The 23,335-nt window shown below is 33.0% G+C and overlaps 1 protein-coding gene and 1 long non-coding RNA gene across 4 annotated transcripts; one reads left to right on the forward strand and one right to left on the reverse strand.

The window, feature by feature from the left end:
- Positions 1-1,506: 1,506 nt before the first annotated feature.
- Positions 1,507-14,333, reverse strand: LOC148599569 (uncharacterized). The gene is made up of 3 exons (XR_015917837.1): positions 14,202-14,333; positions 2,386-2,583; positions 1,507-1,636 (listed from the first exon to the last, which is right to left on the reverse strand). It is a non-coding gene; the product is annotated as an uncharacterized LOC148599569 (long non-coding RNA).
- On the forward strand, positions 10,811-21,976 carry LOC148599570 (Fc receptor-like protein 3). 3 transcript variants are annotated; one of them, XM_088557951.1, is made up of 7 exons: positions 10,811-10,932; positions 12,335-12,667; positions 13,492-13,773; positions 14,200-14,457; positions 17,252-17,524; positions 17,714-18,037; positions 21,197-21,976. In XM_088557951.1, exons 1-7 carry the CDS (start codon positions 10,884-10,886, stop codon positions 21,796-21,798), a joined length of 2,121 nt encoding a protein of 706 aa, XP_088414077.1. In that variant the 5' UTR covers positions 10,811-10,883; the 3' UTR covers positions 21,799-21,976. The 3 variants fall into 3 exon arrangements, with proteins under 3 accessions (XP_088414077.1, XP_088414080.1, XP_088414078.1); XM_088557954.1 differs by lacking the exon at positions 17,714-18,037; XM_088557952.1 differs by lacking the exon at positions 13,492-13,773.
- Positions 21,977-23,335: the final 1,359 nt, after the last annotated feature.

Here is a 23,335-nt window from a genome sequence, read left to right on the forward strand (position 1 = left end):
GCAATGTTTGTCATCCCGGTGAAATCGTTGTTTCTTTGACATATACACCATACACATTTTCGTTTAATGTAAAAACTTACTAGTTTCACCAAAATAATTTATCTTGATTTTTTTTATTTCTCTTTATTCAGAAATACCGACCGATCGAATAATTATAGATATTATTTTAATAACGGTAAAAATATTTTCGAACTTAAATACGTGAACACATAAAAATGTCTCTATAACTTAAATAGAGATGGGGTTGTATTTAAGTATTTGTCAACATTAAAAACAAACAGAGAGAGGAGGTGATTCATGCCTGTCAAATACGAACCGAATTTATTTTTTCATTTTTTTTATTTTTTTTTATTTATGTATTTATTTATGTATTTATGTATTTATTTATTTATTATATTTATTTTCCAATGAGGAGAAATATTGCATGCCGAAAACGTACAAAATGTATAATTTATTTTCTAAGCGACATCGACACGGAGGCCGCCATATTGTTTACAGTTTCCAAGGCAAAAAGTAGTTACCACGTTATTCTAAAAATCACTGCCCAACATCGATTTACAGTATTGGACAGGCAATATTGACAGAAAATGCGTCCTTTGCAGGATACAAAGATATTAAAGCCTAAAAACATTAACGCGGGTCATTCCTCATCGTAGGATTAATCTAGGACTATAACTTTGTATACGATCTATGGTAGTACGGGACAGTTCATCTAGGTGTTATAATGTAGAATAGAGGGCCAAATTAATGATGCATGTCACAACAAATCAATATTATACAAACGTCTCTGAATGTGACGACTATATTCGCTACACTGCTCGATCGGATAAAATTGATTCAGTGGAGATAATGTAAACTTAAAGAAGGGTCTGAAAAATTCCCAACGATGTTAGAGCGGTGCGTCGTTCCATCCGCGGGACTCGAACTCGAACCGCTGTGACATTTATGACATCTACCACCTAAGACGTTTGTATAATATTGATTTGTTGTGACATGCAACATCGTTACCACGTCTTGTGTACATAAATTATTTGGTAAAATTTTCATTATTGTTTATCACATTATGTGTTCTTTTTCAATTGTTTGTTAATTTTTACTCACTATATCCTTTCAGGTTAGTTGTAGATTTGAAACCAAACAAACCGAAAGAATATAAAAAAAACTTGCCTTAAAACATATACACCAAACCTTATCCCTGTGAAGCAAAAGAACTGTTAATCAACCGAATAACATCATGTATATCTTCAGAAGATATTAAGCAATGTTTATTATTATTTTTATAAATGGTACATTAATAACAGTCTTTTGAAAGATATATAGAACTTCAAGGTTTTTCATATAATGTCTGTCTTCCCTGACATCATAATGAGTTTAATATTATATGATATCAAATTTACTTCATGTCGTAATTATCATAATATTTATCTGGTTTCTAAAAACACATTTCCTTGAACATTGCAGTGAACAGTTTCACAATGTCCAAATAAATTAAAGGCTAAAAATTAATTCATAATAATTTTTATTTGCAATTGAATGATAGAAAACCATACAAATATTACAAAAGCAAATTACTCCAACATCAGCAAATTAAAAAAAGTTCCTCGGCACATTTCATAAAATTACCAGTATTCCAGCCCTAAATATAAAAATATAAAATCAAAAATGCATTCAGGCCAGTCGATTCCTGTTATTAATGTGGAAATAAATTTGGAATAATGCATAAACCAATTAATTCACTTGAACATACTGAAACAGACAAAATTAAGTCAATTTCCATTGTTTTGTTTTGTTTTTTTTTTTCTTGTTTTTTTTGTTTTGTTTGTTTGTTTTTTGTTTTGGTTTAATTATGAATATTACAGGCAAAGATTTTAAACAACGAGATAATTCCAATGGTAAGAAGGGAAAGCGTTATTAACCTCAAGGCTATGGCTCCAGAACCAAGATCATTTGAAAAACACAAAGTAAAATTATAGTTTTTTTTAACATTGTTTGTTACGAAATGCACTATAAAAGACACAATTTCAAAATATAAAAGTAAAACCAAAAACATGAGGTAAAGATGGGAGTGTTGCCAATCATTACGTTATATGTAAGTTTATCGTTTAATTTGTTCAATAAGTTCACCTTTTTTGTTCAATGTTTTTCATCGATTCATGTTTTTAATAATATACATGTATTTATTTTGGTTTTGACCGTTTTCGTCACGTATTATGATGTTTTTAACGTTGTCCCTTGGATTTCGATTTATAAAAATATATAAAACCCAAAATATTCGCGTCGACTTATATTAGGAAAAAAAAGACGTTTCATATTTATAGTCTTCACTTGAGAAGTTGAAAGAGTAAAGTCAATTTATTTATCGGTATATAACAAAAGTCAACATACTTGACAGCGAATCAGTTTTCTATGTAGACGTTGTCGATGAAGTAGTTGAAGTAGATGTTGATAGTGTACTTGTTGAGATAGTTGTTGATTGTTCAGTTGTATCAAAGTTATAGATAAGTTATGTATCACAACAGTCTTTATAATCTGTTCCACAACTAGCTACAGAACAGACTGTAACACGGTCGCCATATTCACAATCTATAACAGATGCAGTACACTTTCTTTACATTTATTGCTTATATACATCGCAAAAAAACTTTTTTTTCAAAAATGATATCAAACGTAATCAAGGGAATCAAGGTTATAGCGGTAATCAAAAGAATGCAATCCAGGGACAAAGACCAGACATGGAAAACAGATATACACAACAAAGAACATAGAGTAACTAAATTCATACATACAAAGTAACAAAAGTACATGAGCAACTCGGACTCCACTAAAAACTGGGAGCATGGACCAGGTGCACCGGTAGGGAAAGCGTCCTCTGCTTTTCTAGAAACACCCGCCGAGTTGCTCATAAAAAGTCAAGTCCCGGGTAGACAAACTAGCAAAGGTGAACTATGACCCATTGAATAAATCAGTTTTCATGGTGCTGATGGATACATCATAACGATCCATGATGACGACCATAAAACTTCTGTAGTGATGCCTTCAATCTTGTAGCAACATAACCCTGTTCCAGAAGCCTATTTGTTAGAGTTCTAGCGCGATACAAAAAGTCTGCGTAGTTTCGGCAAGCTCTGGCATAACGTATGAGTTGTGATATGAACATTCCATACGCAGGAGGCGAAGGGATGTTGCCACAGATGAAAGGAAAGTTTACAATTCTGAATGAAAAGTCATCACGTTTGTCGTAAAGTGTGGTCAATGGTTTCCCTTACCATCGATTTCTAATTGTAGGTCCTGTTCTTTATCGTTAATACTTTATCTTGATACTTAAGAGGTAGTCAGTAAGAATCATGCAAATTATGTAATATGTGAAAAACCCCAAAATAGGCTACACATTTTAATGTCTTATTAAAGCTGCATTAGCTGCCAAATTTATTCAGTTTTGATTCTACTTAATTTTGCTGATTCAATTAAATAAGTCTGTAGCAATGCAATTGAAGAAATAAATGTCGATAATACTTACGGAATATTGTGAAAACAACGTTTTTCCAATCAGAGCAGATTGAAAGCTCTGATCTATTTTTTATTCGTTTGGCCATAACTTCCGACGCTTGCCGACAGGACATTCACCTGGGTTAAAATACACTAATCTTTGCAACAAAAATAACAATAACGGATACACAGGTGAGCATGTGTCTTGTTTTCATTTCATTTCATCTTCTTCTTGTTAAGTTTCAAATAAGTAATTACCATAGTTGAGCCCCATTACACACAATACGTAAATTTCAAAATACATTTGCGTTATATTCGAGCTTTTACGGCTTAAGTCCGTCGGTCTTCCTTATCGTTGATGAACCACTTTTAATGAGATTTGTTATAAACAAAGCGGCCATTAAAGCACATTCGCGGATTAAGGCCACCATAATTCACATGCATACGAATTTATCTAGGTCAATGTTTTGTCTTTGAAGAAAACAAATATATAGACACATATTTTATGTATTTAAATTCATTTTATTTGTGGATATCTGATGAAGATATACAGATAAACTACAATTTAGTATAAATAATTCAAAGTTAAGGTATATTTCAGCAGAAACAAAAAATTACGAAAATGACAGCTAATGCAGATTTAAGTTGCTGAATAGGTCTTTATGATGTAATGTATAATTTTTCATTCAAATTTATGTGTTCTATGGTGATAAATTTCATTGAAAATCCGGCAGTCGCTATTGTAATTTAGTATCATTTACAGAGTTATCGCCCTTAATTTTGAGTTCTACAGTACATTCTATAAAATTAACATATTAAGGATTCAACGAAAAGCCAAATATTATTTTGTGTTTACTTAAGTATTTCACACAAAATATCAAAAATAAAAATGTATAGGCTTTCCAATCATGAATCACATTTTGCATGATTCTTAGCTGGAGGGCTACTTAAAAAAGATAACAATATGTAAAGATGTAAATAACTTCATACTGTCCTATTAGCTCCGTGTTTACCGAAGCACACGACTGACAACAACCACTTAGCACATTTTCGTCATAACACGTTCTAGAATTGTTTGGAACTAAAGTATTACAGTTCTTCCCACCAAACGTATAGAGAGGGTTGTCCCCAAAGAAGTACGTTTCTAACGAAAATATCACAATTTAAAATACATGCTTGGATGGACGACTAATGCAAGCAAGATAGATGTACCAAAGAAAAATCATTTTTGCAAAATGGTAAATATCATTGCCAAATATATGGTAATGGCTTTTTTAAGATACACACAAAAATCCGAGTTCGCATTAAAGTGGCCCAAAATCTATTTTCTTTTTCGACAATATGTTTTTCTTTGTTTTATATATATAAACGTCTCAGAATAAGACGACTCTATTCGCTACACTGCTCCATCGGATCAAATTGATACAGGGAAGATATTGTAAACTTATAGAGGGATCTGAAAAAATTCCCAACGACGTTAGAACTGTGCAGGTACGGGTGTCGAAAGAATAGGCCCGCAACAGCGCTAAGCTTGTCGTAAAAGGCGACTCCATTGTCCTTTTGTCCTATCCCATTTTTCATTTCATCATCATTTCATGTTCATTTTATCATCCACTTCATGTTCATTGCCTGAATATAGCTGAAATATTGCTGCTATGGCGTTGAACGCCAACAAACAAATCAATTTTTGCGAAGCAAATTTTTGTCGTTTCCACCGCTGGACTCGAAGTCCTACCGTTGAGACATCTATGGCAACACCGCCTGCACTAATTCCAGCGCCCTACACCACTCGAACAGCTAGGCTATATAAACATATAGCTTTCGCTGGCCGGGATCATTCCTCCTCGTAGGATTAATCTACGGCTGTAACTTAGTACACAATATATAGTAGTACGGGACAGTTCATCTAGATCCGATGGAGCAGTGTAGCGAATAGAGTCGTCACATTCTGAGACGTTATAAATGTTAAACTGTCAAATTTGCAAATTATATAAAAAATATAGCTTTCGCTTTTTTATATAGCCTAGCTGGCCGAGTGGTCTAGAGCGCTGGACTTAGTGCTCAAAGCCTAAATAACTCACCTGGTTCAATTGTTTGCCTTTCAATGGTAATAACTCTAATTTGACCCAAAAGACTTAGGTAGGACATATCATAATGGTTGTTTGATCAACTGAAAGTTTCTTTCCTTCTATTATAATTTTCAAGATATTAGCTGACAATTGCTACAAACATCATAAAGGGTAATAATTCTCTAATAAGAGACATGTTTGATCCAATGCAGACTTTGTAGGCATTATCATATGGATCATTTCAGAAATTGAAAGTTTCTATCATAGTTTTAAAGATATTGGCTAAAATTAAACTGTTAAAAAATTGCTGTTTGCCGTTTAAGGGCACTAACTTTAACAAGGGGTCGTCCCTTAAGTTTGGTCCAATGTACACTATTGTAGGCATTATCATACGGATCAATTAACCCACCATTTTGTGTGAAGTGCCTATACAAAATCAGGACCATTGCGGTACCAGCTGCTCCGATGGTGTAATATCTATTTTGCCAGATTTATTCTGGACTTGATTTCATTATGAATAGGATTAGTGTTCGGTATTTTTGTTTTACCCTCATTCAGAAATTAAAAGATATTGGCTAAAGACTGTTTAAAAACATCATTTTTGTTCCTTTTCTGAATAACAAATCTAACAAAGAGTCGTATGACATGTTTGATCAAATGCAGACTTTTGTAGGCCTTTTCATAAGGCTAATTTCGTCAATGGAAAGAATTTGGCTGAACCTAACGGTTTTGAGAAAAAATAATCTTACTTAAGCCGGAAGGAGACTAATAACATCAAAAACAGTGAAAAAGACGTTGATTGATTGATTGATTGTTGGTGTTTAACGCCAGAGCAGCAATATTTCAGCTTATTCAGGCGATAAACATGAAATGTCATAATTTGACTAAACCAAAAGGTTTGGGAAATATATGCGAATAACTTCTGTCCTTTGTTCTACTTAATTAACAGCAGCCATGTTTTTGGGCCGATAAAAAATTCCACATCAGTTCTCTGCAGAATTAGCCGGGTAACATTTATACTTGGTTTGGTTCTTGATTCAGTTGTTTCAGAGAGGAAAAGTTTAGAAAAAAATTTTGACGACAACAGACGATAAGTGATGGCCTATGGTTCCTACTCCGGGAGAATACCACAGTAGGGTTCTTTAACGTGCGAGGAACGTGGCATCTTTCCCAACACGGTGCACCACTATGGTTTGCGGTCAGTTTTTCCGTATTATAGCCTGACAACCCCAGTATGTAACACACCAGGGGTACCCCATTCCACCACCTGGGGCACACAACCCATTTGCTCTGTGGGCAGAGCGCCCTAGCCCCCGGCTAAGGTTCTGAGCACTATTAAGTCGCCTTTTACGACAAGCTTAGCGCTGCTGCAGGCCTATTCTTTTCACACCGGGACCTGCACTGGGCTAAAACTAAACAAAGCAATACATTGATTTTTATTGAAACCTGTTCAATACTTTAAAAACCTTAGGTTGGAAGTAACTAAAATATATATACAACAACTGAAAAATTATTGTGTAGTCAGGTATTTTTTATTTCTTAAGATTCATTGAGACAGGCTTCAATGTCAATTTGATCGGGGCACGAAAACCACGAAATTCAATACCTAATTAAAAATCGCTCTACATCGTATGCTTAATACTGAATGAACTGTATTTTCTATATACAAAATAGATCATGAAAATATTTATTGTGTACAGAAGCGTTTCTTCTACATTGATGTTAATACGAAAAGGAAACGGAACTAACTTCGTTCCCATCTGTACATGTACAATAAACATTGATGGCGAATGGCGAAAAAACACAGATGTAGGTAATGATTCTGTCTTTTACATACAATTATTCAATATTATCAGTTTTTTTATTCTTATGTGGTCTAGCAGTTTTAGGTTAACGAAAGACGAACTAAGTATTTTCAGACAAACCTTACGAACCATTTAACTAAGACCCTCCCTTCAATAATGAGTTCATTTCATCGAATCGTTAACAGTACAAGAAATAATTAGATAGAAATAAACTCTCACACGGTACACCAAATACATTTTTCATCTTTAAAATCATGATGAATAAATGGTTTTTGAAAAAAAAAACATATATCAATAGTTGATTAGTTTGACTTAAAAATTAAAAAAGGAATCTATCAAATGAAAGAAAAAATATTCATAAATAATAATATTGTAATAAATACAATAAAATACACCTTCAAACTGAAGAATCGGTGACATACCACGCTTTGTACCTACGAATCAATGTGAATTATTTCACAAAAAAACCCAAACAAAACAATCAAAAACAAAAACAAAACAAAACAAAACAAAAACATTGAGTTCGTTATAAGCTACATTATGACAGACTTTAAATTGGAAATCAAATTCAACAAATATAATAACATACGTAAAATTGTATAAGTATATAATCAAATATGCATTGTTATTTTCACACAATAACATGTACCACAGAACACAATGTTCACCATAATGATTACAATAATGGGTAGTATGTTAAGTATTTTTGATTTGTTTTTCATATTACAAATTGCAAAGCACATGTAATAGTTTTATCATATATATGTTATATCATTATTCTAACCCCAAAACAGGAAGTGTTTGGTGCATTTTGGTCCCGATAATAGTCATTCGACTAATTCAGTGGAGGTCTTCAGCTGGTAAATCAATGACTTCTAGTAGTCTTGCCTACTTGGGTAATAATGTCACTCATGTATGACGCATGTACCATAAAACACAAGTGAAACAGGTGTATCAAATGTGTAATACGCATGTTTCTTGCCACTCATGGGAAACATGCGTGGCTCACATACGTTAACATGCGTGTGCTACGAATGTGAAACGCAATTGTCAGAAAACAGAGGTATCACGCTTATGTTCGGAATACGCATGTGAAACATGTGAAATGTACATGTGTTATGCATGTGTTTGAAAACGCATATAATACATGTGTTAGGAAACGTATGTAATACATGCGAAATTTACATGTGTTACACATGTGATTAATGTATAAATGAGTGCTAGTCATTGTTTCAAGTTGTTATGAAATTGATGCTTAAATATTGTTAAAATAAATTCCGCAGTCTGTCCAATCCCATGATAAATGCTCATTTGCATTTAGATTTTTGTCTGTAGACCACAGACTGTGATAAGTTATTAATGGTATTAGTACATGCATGTCTTAATACAGGTGAAAAATGCAGGTGAAAATGCATGTACAGTATTCAGACGACCTAACAGACGAAAAAAAAATCTAATTACAGACAGTCTGTTTGTATAGGTTAATGGAAAACAAGCCTATATATATAAAGGTCTGAAAAATTCCCAACGATGTTAGAACTGTCAAATTTGCGATGCACATTTTTTGGTCGTTCCCTCCGGGGGACTCGAACTTGTATCGCTGTGACATCTATGGCAACATCGCCTGCACGAAGTCCAGCGCCTTAGACCACTCTGCCCGCTAGGCTATAGCTTTCGCTGGCCGGGTAGGATTAATCTAAGGCTGCAACGTATATTAGTACACAATGTATGGTAGTACAGGACAGTTCATTTAGATGTTATTATGCAGGATAGGGGATCAAATTAATGATGCATGTCACAACAAATCAATATTTTACAAACTTCTAAGAATGTAACGACTATTCGTTAAATGTGCTCACACTTATTGGGTTAAACAAGTTGCAAAATAAGTGTAAAAATTACATGATTAAATTAATGTAATTAAAAAAAAAAACCCTGAATCTGAATTAATTTGATGTTTATATGCACAAAATAAATGAATGAAATGTGTTGTGATGCAGGGGGGTATCAGAACACCTGCACCCTAATACATTCCATTCATTTAGTTTACGCATATAAATATCCAATTTCAATTCAATACCAGGCTGTAACAACTGAAAGAACAAAACAACTTTGCAAATAAATGAAAAACAAATCAAATATTTGAACAACCAGGCATGAAAAATTGGAATATTGACACTGCTATCTTTTAGAAAAAATTGTCATATGTATTGATTGCAATCTTAATTCAAGTAAAGAAGCATGAATTCTATATTTATAAGGAGTCTCTGTCATGGGCTGTTAATACGGCGAATTTCGTCTATACTACCCCGTCAGATAGTAATGATATGATAAAGTACTGAAGTCAAATTCAAGTAAAAAAACGTCCGTTTCAGAAATGGTATAACTAAATACCAAAAAAAAAAAAAAAATCTTCCACACCTTTTGTAATGGGTTTCTCTGCCCTATACTATAATACCCCTGTACAAAGCAACACCTAGATAAGCTGTATTGTACTTCCATCCATCGTGTACTAAGTTGCAACCCTAGATTTATACTACGAGGAGGAATGACCCGTCAGTGAAAGCTTTATCTTTTAATATTCTAGCTTGCCGAGTGTTATAGCGCCCTGGACTTAGCGCAGGCGGTCATGTCGTAAATGCACATTGACAGGTCTTACATCGTTGGGATTTTTCCAGACCCATATCATAAATGTATATATGTATATATAATAAAGTCTTAAGCAAGGTTGCAAATTTGCGAGGCAAAGTTGGTCGCTCCCTCAGCGGGATTCGAATTATTTCTCTTGTCTGACAACTATGGCAACAACGCTTGCACCAAGTCCAACGCTCTAGACTACTTGACCAACTAGGCTATAAAATATAGATTTCGTTAACCAAGTGATTCTTCCTCGTAATTTAATCAAGAGCACAAACATTAGCACATGATGTAAATGAATGGGACAACCTCTGATGGTATCTTGTAAGATAGTAGAGAATCTGCAACATTATACAAATACAACCACCTCAAGTATATTATACATAAAATCAGTCTAATGGGATGTAGCAACTCAACCATCTTACTTGCTATTGCATTACTATGTAGAAACATAGCATACGTATAGAATTTTAATACAAATACAATGGATGCATGTGTGTATATAATCAAGTCTAAGCTACACCCCAACTCTATGTATGTACGAGCTCGAGATCTGCGGAGGGAACGACCAAAACCTTGCTTCGCAAATTTGACATTTCTTACATCGTTGGCAATGTTTTCAAACCCTTCTATGCTTGCGTTATCTTCCCTGGATGGATCATTTGATCCGATAGAGCAGTGTAGAGAATTGAGTCGTCGCATTCTGAGACGTATATTTATACTAGAAATGTAAAGCATCACATAAAAGTGTACATTAAATTTTGAGTAGGCAGTTCTTTTAAATATTAATTGATATATTGACTAAAAATGAGGAAATTATTTGTTTCCGTTTGAAAGTTTGAATGTCAATATACTGTAGTACTTTGTAGCCTTGGGATTAGTTACGATGCACAAAAAACTCAGTTTTCTTTTTCTGATTGTTTATTGGATCGTTGGTAAGTCCATTATAATTGCATTAATGAAATAAGTATATTACATATTACCTTTAAGACAAGGGTGAAATGATCAATCTTGTACTTTCAATTAACGAGAAATGTGAATAAAGTTATTACGAAATGATGAAGAAAATGTCAAGGTAAAATTTTATCTGTACCTGAAAAATAAGGATTGAGTATTTGAATTCTACAGTATACTTTAATCGGTTTACACAAAAAAAAAGACTACAAAAAAAAAAATTAAAAAAAATAGTTGTCCTTTGTGATCCCTATGCCTACGCTGCAGTTTTGGACAGTCACTTGAAATTATTCTGTTATGATGAAGTACTTTATTCGTTATGTAAATACACATAATCGTTAGATTTATGTTAGTTTATTAAGTACTCCTCAATCTGAGAATCAGGCAAAATGTGTATAGAGTGTGACACATGAAGAAAAAATACACAGATTATTTATTGCATTAAACAAGTATTTATACCTCACAACCTCAAGAAATTACTGTCAAAGTATTTATAAAGTTTGCATTTTTATGATATTGATAGGTCAAATTTAGTTGAAAAGCAATATGGAAAAATGGCGGGAAGATTTGCCCGAAGTTTTTACTTATATAAGCAGTCAAAAATATCTATGACACCAATGCTTCAGTATAAATTTAAATAGTTTAATATTTGCTTTCTTGATGTATTTGAATATATTTGAGGCAAAAAAGATCAAATTGAGAATTACGATGTGCCACCCCTTGCCCGATTCTTACACAGAATGGTACTTGATAACATTACTTATAAAAATATCTTACTACATCTTTTTTTTTTATTGTTGATAGACTTTTAACCTGTTTGATATTTAGAATTGGAAGAAAAATTCTGACATACAACCAATGTATTTTAAATTTGTATTTTAAATGTGAAAAACGAAAGATTTATCTTCAGAATCATTAAAAACAGACAGGACAGAAAAAAAACACGCGTAAGGATTAATTTCTCTATATAACGTTATTGAATTTCATTTGGTTACTTATTTCGTCCTTGTTTATGTTTTTAAATGTTCGGAAACTATAAACTGCCCGATATAGTCATTAAAACTGTGAGGCAAAACCATTGGTCTGTGACGTGAAGTTTTAACAGTATGACCAGTCTGACATTATGATTAGTATTGTCTTGAATCGGAAACTTTGAGGTTGTGATGTGTCTTTATTTATTACGAAAGACCAGAAATGACACATCATTCTAATATTCAAAGTTTAATTAGCGTATAGATTTTTCATTTGAATAAAAGCAGGACAGAACAACTATTATTTTTATTATACTGGTGAAAATAGTTTTGAGTCTGTCAAATGAGTATTCAATGATGTCAACAAATTTCTGTTTTACGGATCATCTATTTAGAACACTTTTTATTATAGAATCAGAACCATTCAAACCAACAATCGTTTATGTAAATGATGGAGTAAATACTACACTCAACTGTGACGTAGATAATTATAGTGCTTCATCATGGTTTGGACCCTGTTTATCACACAATAACAGATGTTCCCCCAAAATTCCATATTATGATGGTTTGATAAGGGATCCGATGATTTCGAGTTCAATCAGTCTTCAAACGTCCAAAGGACAAGAAGAAGGAAGCTATAATCTACATATATCAAACGTTACTTCTAAAAACAAAGGCGATTATAAATGCTTAGGATTTAAAGGAAAATCAATACAAATTAAGAGATACGAACTGAAATTAAAAGGTAAGCATTTCCATTGGTATTGGTTTTTGATTTTTCTTTGGATTCTGCAATGGATTTTTCGCCTGTTCTTGAGCGATCCAGATCATCAGTAAATCTCTAAGCATACGACCCAATTGTCAACGTCACCTTTATTTTGCAGATCACTGCATTTACTAATGAAACATTTGTTGGGGATATTATCAATGACATTTCTGGTAGAGTTATTTTCTTAGGGTAACAAGTCGGGTGATGTCTTCAAGAAATTGCCAAAACCTTTTGCTGGTAGGTTGTTTTGTAGTGCGTACTGTGGCATTTTTATGTCGTATAGCTAAGATATATCTTATTATGATAAAATATTTATGTTCGTCGTCTTCGATAAGTATCAAACAGTGTCCAGGGTTGTCGTTGATATATTATATCGTATTAGACAATGCATGAAAGGTAAATGGTCGACTTTTATTATAAGACTATTTAAAAATATTTTTCTAAAAAGAACTTTATTTATGAATGCAATGTGAAATTTGATAGTACTTAGCAAGCATACGAAGCTATTAAACATTTTTGTTAAACAAAACCGAATATGATTGTGTCACAAAGATTTCCGGTTCTTCTCTGGGTTCAGTCTTTGAAAATAGTTTTGTAAATGTTTCTCTCATTACCATGCATCACATGTGTTTTAAAAGTATTTTGAGATGTAATCAGGAATGAAATATAAAAGAACGAATCTGTTTTCCTGCTTTTCGAGCAACGTCCAATAAAGCTACCATATTGTTGTTGTTTATTTTTTATTTGGTCTTACAATTTTACTTTAATTATAATCATTATTCCGTATTCAAACGTTTTAGTTAAACCATCAAACATATCAATTGACAACATCAGTTTTGACGGAAGTATTATCGGTACAGAGGGGAAAGATTTGGAACTTGTATGTTCAGTCATCAGTGGTGTACCGAAAGAGAACATGTCATGGTACAGAGGATTGTCTCTGGTCAAAACAGGAGGCCCTGGAAACATTTCTTACTCTTTTGTTCCTAAACGCGATGATCACGGTCGGACGTTTTCCTGTGCGGTTCAGAATGAAGTATTGAAAAAGCCGTTGAACAAAAAGGTTACTCTAAATATAAAATGTAGGTATTAACAGTGAATTTCCAATGCAGAATACAGTATTTAAAACACTACATGAGTCTTATATATATATATTTTTTTTAAATGTTGTTAACGGTATTTATGAAAAGGGTAAATAGAAAACATTGGTAGAAGATAAAAAAAAGAACTAAAGCTTACATTTTTACATATGATCATCTGGGCAAGATACACGACATCCGACCGAACCAAACCCCTTTTTGACTTAAAAATAGGCTTGGTTTCGACCAATAATCACTTTACCAAGGTACAAAATACACTTGAATTAATATCAAAGGACTTTAAAGAGTGTCTGGTTTTGTCAGCTTTCCGAAAAATTCAGGGATCTGCTTAAACAGAGGTTGGTGTACTTGCATTTGTGTGTCAGATAGTTAAAAAAAATACATCTATATTTTTATAACACTTTACAGACCTTCCAGTCGTTCAAACTCCCGCTAGAACCCAATCAGTTTCTATAGGAAACAACTTCACCTTACAGTGTCTGTCAGAGGGCAATCCACCTGCTTACTTGATGCGCATTCGAAACAAACGGACCATACTGAAAAGTTGTAACCATTTTACATGTAGCTTGACGCTGATTAGTTCACGTAAAAACAGTGGCAACTATACCTGTGAAGCGCAAAATGAATTAGGAATTGTAAATGAAACTGCATCAGTTAAAGTATTATGTAAGTATATAAGCAATGATCGTATATTGTATCAGCAATATAAGATAATTGGAAAACGTAAAAGTGGTACTGAACCCCATGCGGTAATTATGGGACTATGAATTTAAGCTACCACATATGTATACTTTCATAATTTTGGTGCTTGCCATCTGGCAATTAATACAAAGTACATGGTTTTCACCAAAAAGGGGTCGAGTGCTTAAATGTTAGCATTTTAGTTTAACTTTCACTCGGTCAGTAACAGGTCAAAAACGTAAGATATCTTAATTAGATATGAAACCTACTTATTGCTTATATTAATTAAACTCTTTCGTGAAGCCACATCGTTATTTAAATAACATTTTCATTTTGTTATCTTTAAGAATAATGCTACTACTACATCAATAAAAGTTAACAAATTTCGAAAAAATACATTTTCAATTACAATTGATTGAAATGATTGCTAACACTAAACTTTTTTTTATCGTGAAAAGGTTACAATCAATGTACATATTCATTACATGACACAGTTAATAAAAAGTAAAACGCAGATGGACAATAATTTCCGACAGAGAAGGAAAATGGGTAATTTAGTATTTTTTTTTCAATTTTAATTGTTATCTCTTTTCTGGCTAGTTAATCACTCTAATTTTGAAAACTATGGTTTCAGTGTTAGTATTCGTTCTTTCAAAGTCATTTTGAATAGTTTTTACCAATTTCATATAAATTTTTTCTCCTGAAGATCCACTTTGATGACACAGCCCAAGAGTTAAGTGTTAATGATGTAAAGATACACCAATACCACTTAGTCATGAATCAACTTATTTGAATATAAAACTTTCAGATTATTTTTCAGAATAAACGAACGTTTGAATCCTTAAAAAGGAAATAATATCTTGGTCTGCATTTTATTTTCTGTTACTGGATTATGAAAAATAATCAATAACATTTATCTTTGCTTTAAAGTGTTATCACTATACTCGCTGAGGGAGTATTGGATTTTGAGTTTATTTTAAACTGTATACCCTAATCCAACAAAAATTGTCCTTAAATGATGTTTGTTGTTTTTCTGAACTTTTGAAATATTTTTGTCCATATATTAAATTTGAGTTTCATAGTCTTCATTTATTTCATATGATACTGATAATGAAAAAAGAACAATAACTCAGTTTAAGATGAATTGAAAATCTGTGTAATATGCTAACATTGGTAAATACCTATAACCATTGCTTAATATTATAAAGATCGCCAATGATCCGTAGAAACATAAATATGAAACCTACTTAACGAAGTTTGAAGCACTATACTGTTTGTGCATAGCCCAATAAGTGATGGGTCATATGGAAACACGCTTGTTCCCCGCGGAATATACGGATAACTATTTTTAATACTTTAATATAAAATATCTAGATATATGGACATTATTTTCTTTTCTAACATGTTATCTAATCTCATTTAATTTTACGAGTTATACAATTTAATAATCCAAAATGTAATATTCTAAATAAAATCACTGTTTAGTTTTGTGGTAGGGATAGGTTTTTCACATTAACTGCCAGAAGACATTAGTTAATTTGATAAGGTTTGGATTCAACGTACAACATAAACGCTAGCGCATAGTTTAGGATAATCAAACTGCCATTTTAATGATTATTAATAATCAATAATGGTAAAAAATGATAAAAAAAACCCAAAATACCTGGATTTGCGGCAGTGGTATATGTTAAAGCAAACATTTTATACTTTGCAGTCATTGGAATTTGGCAAACAGGTCAATTCTCGTTCAATTTTAAGAATGTGTTATCGAAAATTTCACAGGGAGTGGGGTCACCTAGGGCATATGTTGCCAATGGACTAAAAGTTGAATAAAGTACTTTAAGATAATTTTTTTCATCAATACAAAACGAAACTTGTTAAATCATAAAAAATGATGGTATATATATAGAAAGGTCTGAAAAATTCCCAACGATGTTAGAACAATTTTTGGTCGTTCCCTCCGCGGGACTCGAACTCGTACCGCTGTGACATCTATGGCAACACCGCCTGCACAAAGTCCAGCGCCCTAGATCACTCGGCCAGCTAGGCTATATCAGAATATAGCTTTCGCTGGCCGGGTCATTCCTCCTCGTAGGAATAATCTAGGGCTGTAACTTAGTACACGATGTATGGTAGTACGGGACAGTTCATTTAGATGTTATTATGTAGGATAGAGGATCAAATTAATGATGCATGTCACAACAAATCAATATATATACAACGTCTCAGAATGTGACGACTCTATTCTCTACACTGCTCCATCGGATCAAATTGATACTTAGTACACGATGATTGGTAGTACGGGATAGTTCATCTAGATGTTATTACGTAGGATAGAGGATCAAATTTATGATACATGTAACAACAAATCAATATTATACAACGTCTCAGAACCATGTACTACCATACATCGTGTACACCCCTAGATTAATCCTACGAGGAGGATTCACCCGGCCAGCGAAAGCTATATTTTTTATATAGCCTAGCTAGCCGAGTGGTCTAGGGCGCTGGACTTAGTGCAGGCGGTGTTGCCATAGATGTCACAGCGGTACGAGTTCGAGTCCCGCGGAGGGAACGACAAAAATTTGCTTCGCAAATTTGACAGTTCTAACATCGTTGGGAATTTTTCAGACCCTTATATATATATATATATATATACTCGTTTAATTAAGAATTTTTCCTCTTTATGCAAGAAGTTACTGTTGATGTGAGTTTCATAAAAAAATGTCATTTCAACAACTATTATTTCAATGTTTATTCTCTTTTGGTTGATTTAAAGATCCGCCAGATGTTACAATTTCGACAACAAACAATCGTGAATTACGTTGCAATGCGGACGGGGAACCAAAGAACACAAGTTTTGTTGCATGGAAACATTTTTCCGAGCAGGAAACCTTACTAAGATTGTTCAAAGGTTCAGAAAATCTTAGTCTTTGCTCTTCCTGCAAAACATACGAGGTTAATGGAGTGTACGTATGTGAAGTGACTAACGGCATTCCTGGTTCTGTTGGCAATAAGGTCACATTCGGAAAAAAAATTGTTAAACTGCAAGGTAAGCACACATTTTTAAAGGAAGGTACATTTTGACATTTTTTCTGATTAATTATAATTTTCATTCAGTTTTCAAATGCAGATGGGCAACGTAAGTAATTTTAATTTTTTCCTAAAGTATCCCCGCTAGTTGTAAAGACTTTTATAAAATAAAAATAATCGTATCTTTTTTATACTGCTTTTTTTTAAGGAATTCCTGAAATTTTGCCTTCAACAAAAGAATTACAATATGGGAAATACATGGAATTTGCAGCAGTTACGATCTATATTTACAGCATTCCTGAAATAACTAGTAAAAAGATATTAAGAAATGATACAGTAATTGATGAACCTTTACTATTAGTAACACAAACTAACGTGAGTGTCGATATTCATGGGAAGACTGTCATGATCACCGGATATACAATTAGCAAGCTCATAACGTCTGTGCAAGAAAGTGACTTTACCAATTATACATTTGTAATATCAAATGCTAAGGGGTCTGTTCATTGTACAGTTATCTTAAAAGCAAAAGGCAAGTAATACCTAAAGTAGTAATTTTGTTACACTTTGCTGCGTTTTGTGTTATTCCAAATATTGCAAGAACAGAAAAAGGCTTATATCTAAGGATTACTTACTTGAAATGTCGTATTAATATTCTCTACTAAGTTGAACCTTGAAATTTACACAACTATTTCAATTTTCTATAAACATATTTAGTAGAACGGAAACGTACTTATGTTTCAATCGAAATTGTTACATGCATTAGACCGTATAAAGGAAATATTGTTTCACATTTAATATTTTTGATCTCTACTTTAAAAGTAACTTTCCAAAATTCAATTTGAATTATGTATTTGGATCCTTCCTGCAAAGGAAAAAAGCCGTTTTTATAGATTAACTATATAAAAAAATAATAGTAGGTACATGTATCTAGATTATTTAATCGTACATTTTTATCTTGGTTATTTTCTCATCATATTTGGTAGGAAACTACTGAATTAGGTGTTGCCGAAAATCTATGAAATAAAAAAATCCTAGTATGCAAACAACTTTGTCTTCGGAATAACAGTATTATTTGATGAATTGTGTTTAATATCGGAAATTAAAATTACTCAAAGATGAGTAATGTAAAAGATCGAAATACAGTTGGTTCATGTTTGAACTTTGAAACCATGGGGGATGGTTCTGTCATTATTAAAATAAAGTTACAGATTAAGATACAAATCATAGACAACAGCCTCAAAATTATCTTTTATCCAAACTGATGTGAGTAACTATATTTAGTACATCTCTTTCATCGTATTGACATAAAAAAATAATTATAATAAACGTACCTCTGCGTATAACCTTGTCCTTATATAATTTCTAAAGTTAAGTCACGCTTTTCGTCAGATGTCATACTCATTATTTGCATATTTTCATAAACTAGATAACAGCTTAATTATAATTGTATTTCTATAGTATCAAAAATAATATTTAATCACTACCATACCTTACAATGAAGTCGGTAGCGTCGGAGACACACACATTGCAGTAATGATAAGTAGAAACCTTAACGGCGGATCAGAAAATACTTTTGTCGTAGAATATTATAGCGAATCAATTATGAAGCTTTGCCGTCATCAATAATACGTTTGGCGGCACTGTAACATATCGAATACATAACCTTGAATATGACACTGAATATTGTATTCAAATATATTAATGAATTTCTATTGTAATTCGACAACGAAATGTTCTATAAAACGAATGGTTAGTCTACAAATCAAACATTTAGTAGGAAAAGAGTGTCTGCGATGTCCTGTAATTTAAAGAGGTAGGGGGTTCTTAAACCCGAAGGCTGATAATCATTTTGACGGAAAAGTCGTATGTAAATGGAAGTTTTAGCACAGACATAGAGGGGATGTTCTAAGAAGTCTCCCAGAATCTCTTTGTTCGGGACACCGTAATTAGTTAAATGAGACTTACTAATGATCAAATATATTGACAATATATTACAAAGCGTGGTCCGATTTACAGACCAGTTAAAATTTTGAACTTCTTGACTGTAAGTTTCGCTCTAGTCACATCTGGGATAAGCGACCTTTCTGTGAAGCGTATTAAACTGTCTACCTTTGGGGTATATATTTCCTTGGACATATTAAATATGAAATTGACAATTGATTCATTGTTCGGAAGAGAGGTCTAAGTGATGGTTTCCATGTCTGGTGGCCGATTGTGATAGTTTGTGATAAATAAATGGAGACATTTGCATGTTATAAGGTGACAATATAAAGCAACTAAATCATAGGCACATTGTCGAATCGAATAAGTATTCAAGTAACAACTTTAAAATTGTGCATAAAAAAGTGAGTCTTATTTGACCATCAGTGGTTTTTACTTTCAAAAGCTCATGGTTCTGAATTATTTTTTCCCCAATTCAAATGAAAATCCAACAGAAAAAATTTAAAAGGTCCGCATTAGTTAAATGTAAAATATGGCAAGTCCAGCCCTAGGCACATGAAAATTTAGTGGTCATTTATAAGAGGTTGAAGGATAATTGAATTTCACCTCAGTGCCTTTTAATATTTCCCAAACGTATGATTTGTACCAAACGAATACACATTTACAGAACCCGTTAATTTTATATTTTAGCGAAAAAACTGGTCTGAATTATGGCCGATGCGATTTTCGTCAATCCTGAAAATTGTGAATTTTCCATGAAATTTCACTCTGGAAGCCTTGTACGTGTATAACTCCCAGTAAAGCTATTTTGAATTGTTTTCTGCCAATTTAGGTAAAACAAGATTAAACTGCTAACATCTTTCTTTTTAATTTGTTATTCAATATAATACAGATCCTCTCAAACTTCACCATAATAGTGATTTTCAAGTTTATGACCACCTAAAGATCTGCTACATTGCTGCATTGCTAATTCCTAAATGACTTATCTGTCTATTAATGTAAACTCCTTTTAGATACCCAAGTCGCGTACACCCTATGTGGTAAAGCCCAACTTCTTTCACTCTTTTCCAAAAAATGCGTCTACAAGAAATCGCCCGTCCGTGACTTTGCGGAGTAATGAATAGTGCCTTATGTTTTAATAAGTCTTAATACTTTTCGGATCATTTTAACTCCTTAATTTTAATCATTTCAGTTTAAGCTCATACAAGCTTTTTAACTATATAAATATCGTTACTTACCTCTCCACTGTGAATTGATATGGTCGTATTATTATCTGAGCTTTTCCTTAAACTGTTTTGATCACTGTAAACTGTTATATTAATTTCATTTTGTTGGGTTGAATTCAGTCTTAAAGTATTAGAATGCATTGCATATACATAATTTATTTGTATCGACATATGTAAAGCAATCACCGTGGTCTCAGAGTAGTATGCTCTTATCGAGTGCTGGGAGTCAAGTCCCAAACCGAGTCACACCGAAGACTTTAAAATAAGTCTTCTCCGACAAACACGTAGTATTTAGGTTAAATCTTCATGTCAGGAATACTCAGAGTCACAATAATGTGTCCGAATGGGATGATATGCCTAGCTGTATGCTGTTGTTTCTGTTAGCTAACACAATAGTGATCAAGCTTAGCGCGCCCCATGTAAAACGATGTTCCAACTATTGTTCGATATTTTTTATAGTTTTATTTGGTAAGGTATTGATTCTAACAATATATCAATAAATAACATAGCATTAATTTCAGATGATTTCAAGGCCACAAAAACACCAGAGGACACATGGAATGGTACAATTAGTCGAGAGGCTTCGATTGCTTTATCGTTAGGATCAGGTGTTTTTGGAACGTTAATAATAGCAATGTTGTATCGTTGCTATATATTTCTAAAGAACAGATTAAACTCACATACAGTCTCTCAGACTGCAAACACAAACAATGAAGTCCAGTATGACGAAATAAACGAAATAGAGCTACGTGGTGATTCTGACTCCATCCGACAAAGGCTAGAAGATCATACCCTTTTCATGGAGTCAAGAGCAGCAGAGCAATCAAGTATTGTAATTCCATCCCATGTGGAAGACACAAGAGAATGTAGCACGAGGGATCTCAATGCTGACGATAGAGAATACATTAAAGAGGGGAACGAATGGGATCATGAGTGTTCTAGTTCAAATAGTGAGACATATAGCTATGAATCATCCAATAGCTACATAAATATAAAATCGAACGTACGAAGTACGTACGAATCTCTAATCGTACAAAATCGTAGGGAAAATGACACGGGAAGCTATGATCAGGTTACTAGGGAATCACAAAATAGCGCAGACTATCACAACTTACGTCTGTGAAAAAAAACTTGTTCCAGCTATTTCTCTGATTAAGACCCCCGCAAACCTTTTATTTTGTTTGAGGTTTATACACATTTTCTCTGCATTTTCATCATTTGCTCTGTCAAATTTGTATAATAATTTTATCAATGACCAAGGATTATTTACCAATATAATGTTTTTTGTTTGTACATATCAATATATCATCTGTTTTGTTTTGATTACTGTTTTTACTGTGCCACAGACATAGAAAGCAGACATACATTCCACTCTAGTTCGTGATGGCATTTGACCTTGGAGTCAAAGGTCAAGGTCAAAAGTCGTCATATCTTGAACATTACACTCTACCTTGATGTGATACGCTTAAATGCCAAAGGTCAGATATCTAAGTAAAAAGACCAACAAAAAAGTTATGGCAGAAAATATTATGTAAAAAAGTGGATTATTACCATTTTATAATTACAACTTGTGTTAATTACGCGGCCAACAAAGGAAAACTGACTGGCTATATAGCTTACCAAACTCATGTACAATAGCAATCCAAGATAATACTTTACTCAGCGCAATAGAAGTCCTTCGAATAAAGGAACGAAATTGAACACTTTACGGAAAGATTTATTCTCACTATGCGGTTGGTAATCTTCACAATTGACATTTTTCGGCCGTTTACATAAATAAAAATAAAAATACCTACACAAGTATGTTTTAGTGATACACATCAAACTCCAAGATATGCGAAGTCATTCAGTAGGTCAATCAAACACAATTCAGAGGTATGGCTGTCAAATTACAAAGTTCGTTGATTAACCTACACTCGAAAACCATTATAAAAATTCGCACCCCACGAACAATAATACTTGTACAGTTTTACTTGTTCTTCATTTATTATGTGTACTCTCCCTATCTAGTCGTTCTTCTTCAATTATAGCATTTGATTACGTTCAAATCCGGGTTCCCTTCATTTTCTTTTAAAAGTATTCTTAGATATTAAGTACCACTCCGGATAAGAATCTTGCAAATGTGATTCACATTTTCATTCTTTGATATTTTGCTTACAATGTTATAGAAAACAGAAATCAGCTCGTTGTGTTTCATATAACCCTTGTTCTTAGGAGATGAAAAACATATAGAATGTAGTGTAGAATTCAAAATTAAGGGTGTTAACTCTGTAATTGACACTAAAATACAATAAAAACTATTGGATTTTCAGTGTTGATTACCTCCTAAGAGCAGACACATTGGAATGATTTATTATACAATTCATATATAGACCTTTTAGGTAACTCTATACAAACATTAAAAGGTGTAGGTTTTTGGGGCGTATTACATATTAAAGAATTTGCATGATCCTTAAAAAGAGTACTTCTTAAATATGGTTTCTATTATGTAAATAAATTTGAAATTAAATAACTCTTTATATAGAAACATGTTCAATACACCCAGAATTACAAGAGCAGAAATGAGGCAATTTTTTCAATGTATAAGTGTGTAATGATGTTTTGGGGCCAGCTGCAGCCTGCCTCGTAGAATTGAGGGATTCCTTGTAATTCATTGAAGA

Source organism: Perna viridis, chromosome 13, assembly GCF_037379345.1.
Source record: "Perna viridis isolate PV_CMFRI_1.1 ecotype Kerala chromosome 13, ASM3737934v1, whole genome shotgun sequence".
Classification (NCBI taxonomy): domain Eukaryota; kingdom Metazoa; phylum Mollusca; class Bivalvia; order Mytilida; family Mytilidae; genus Perna; species Perna viridis.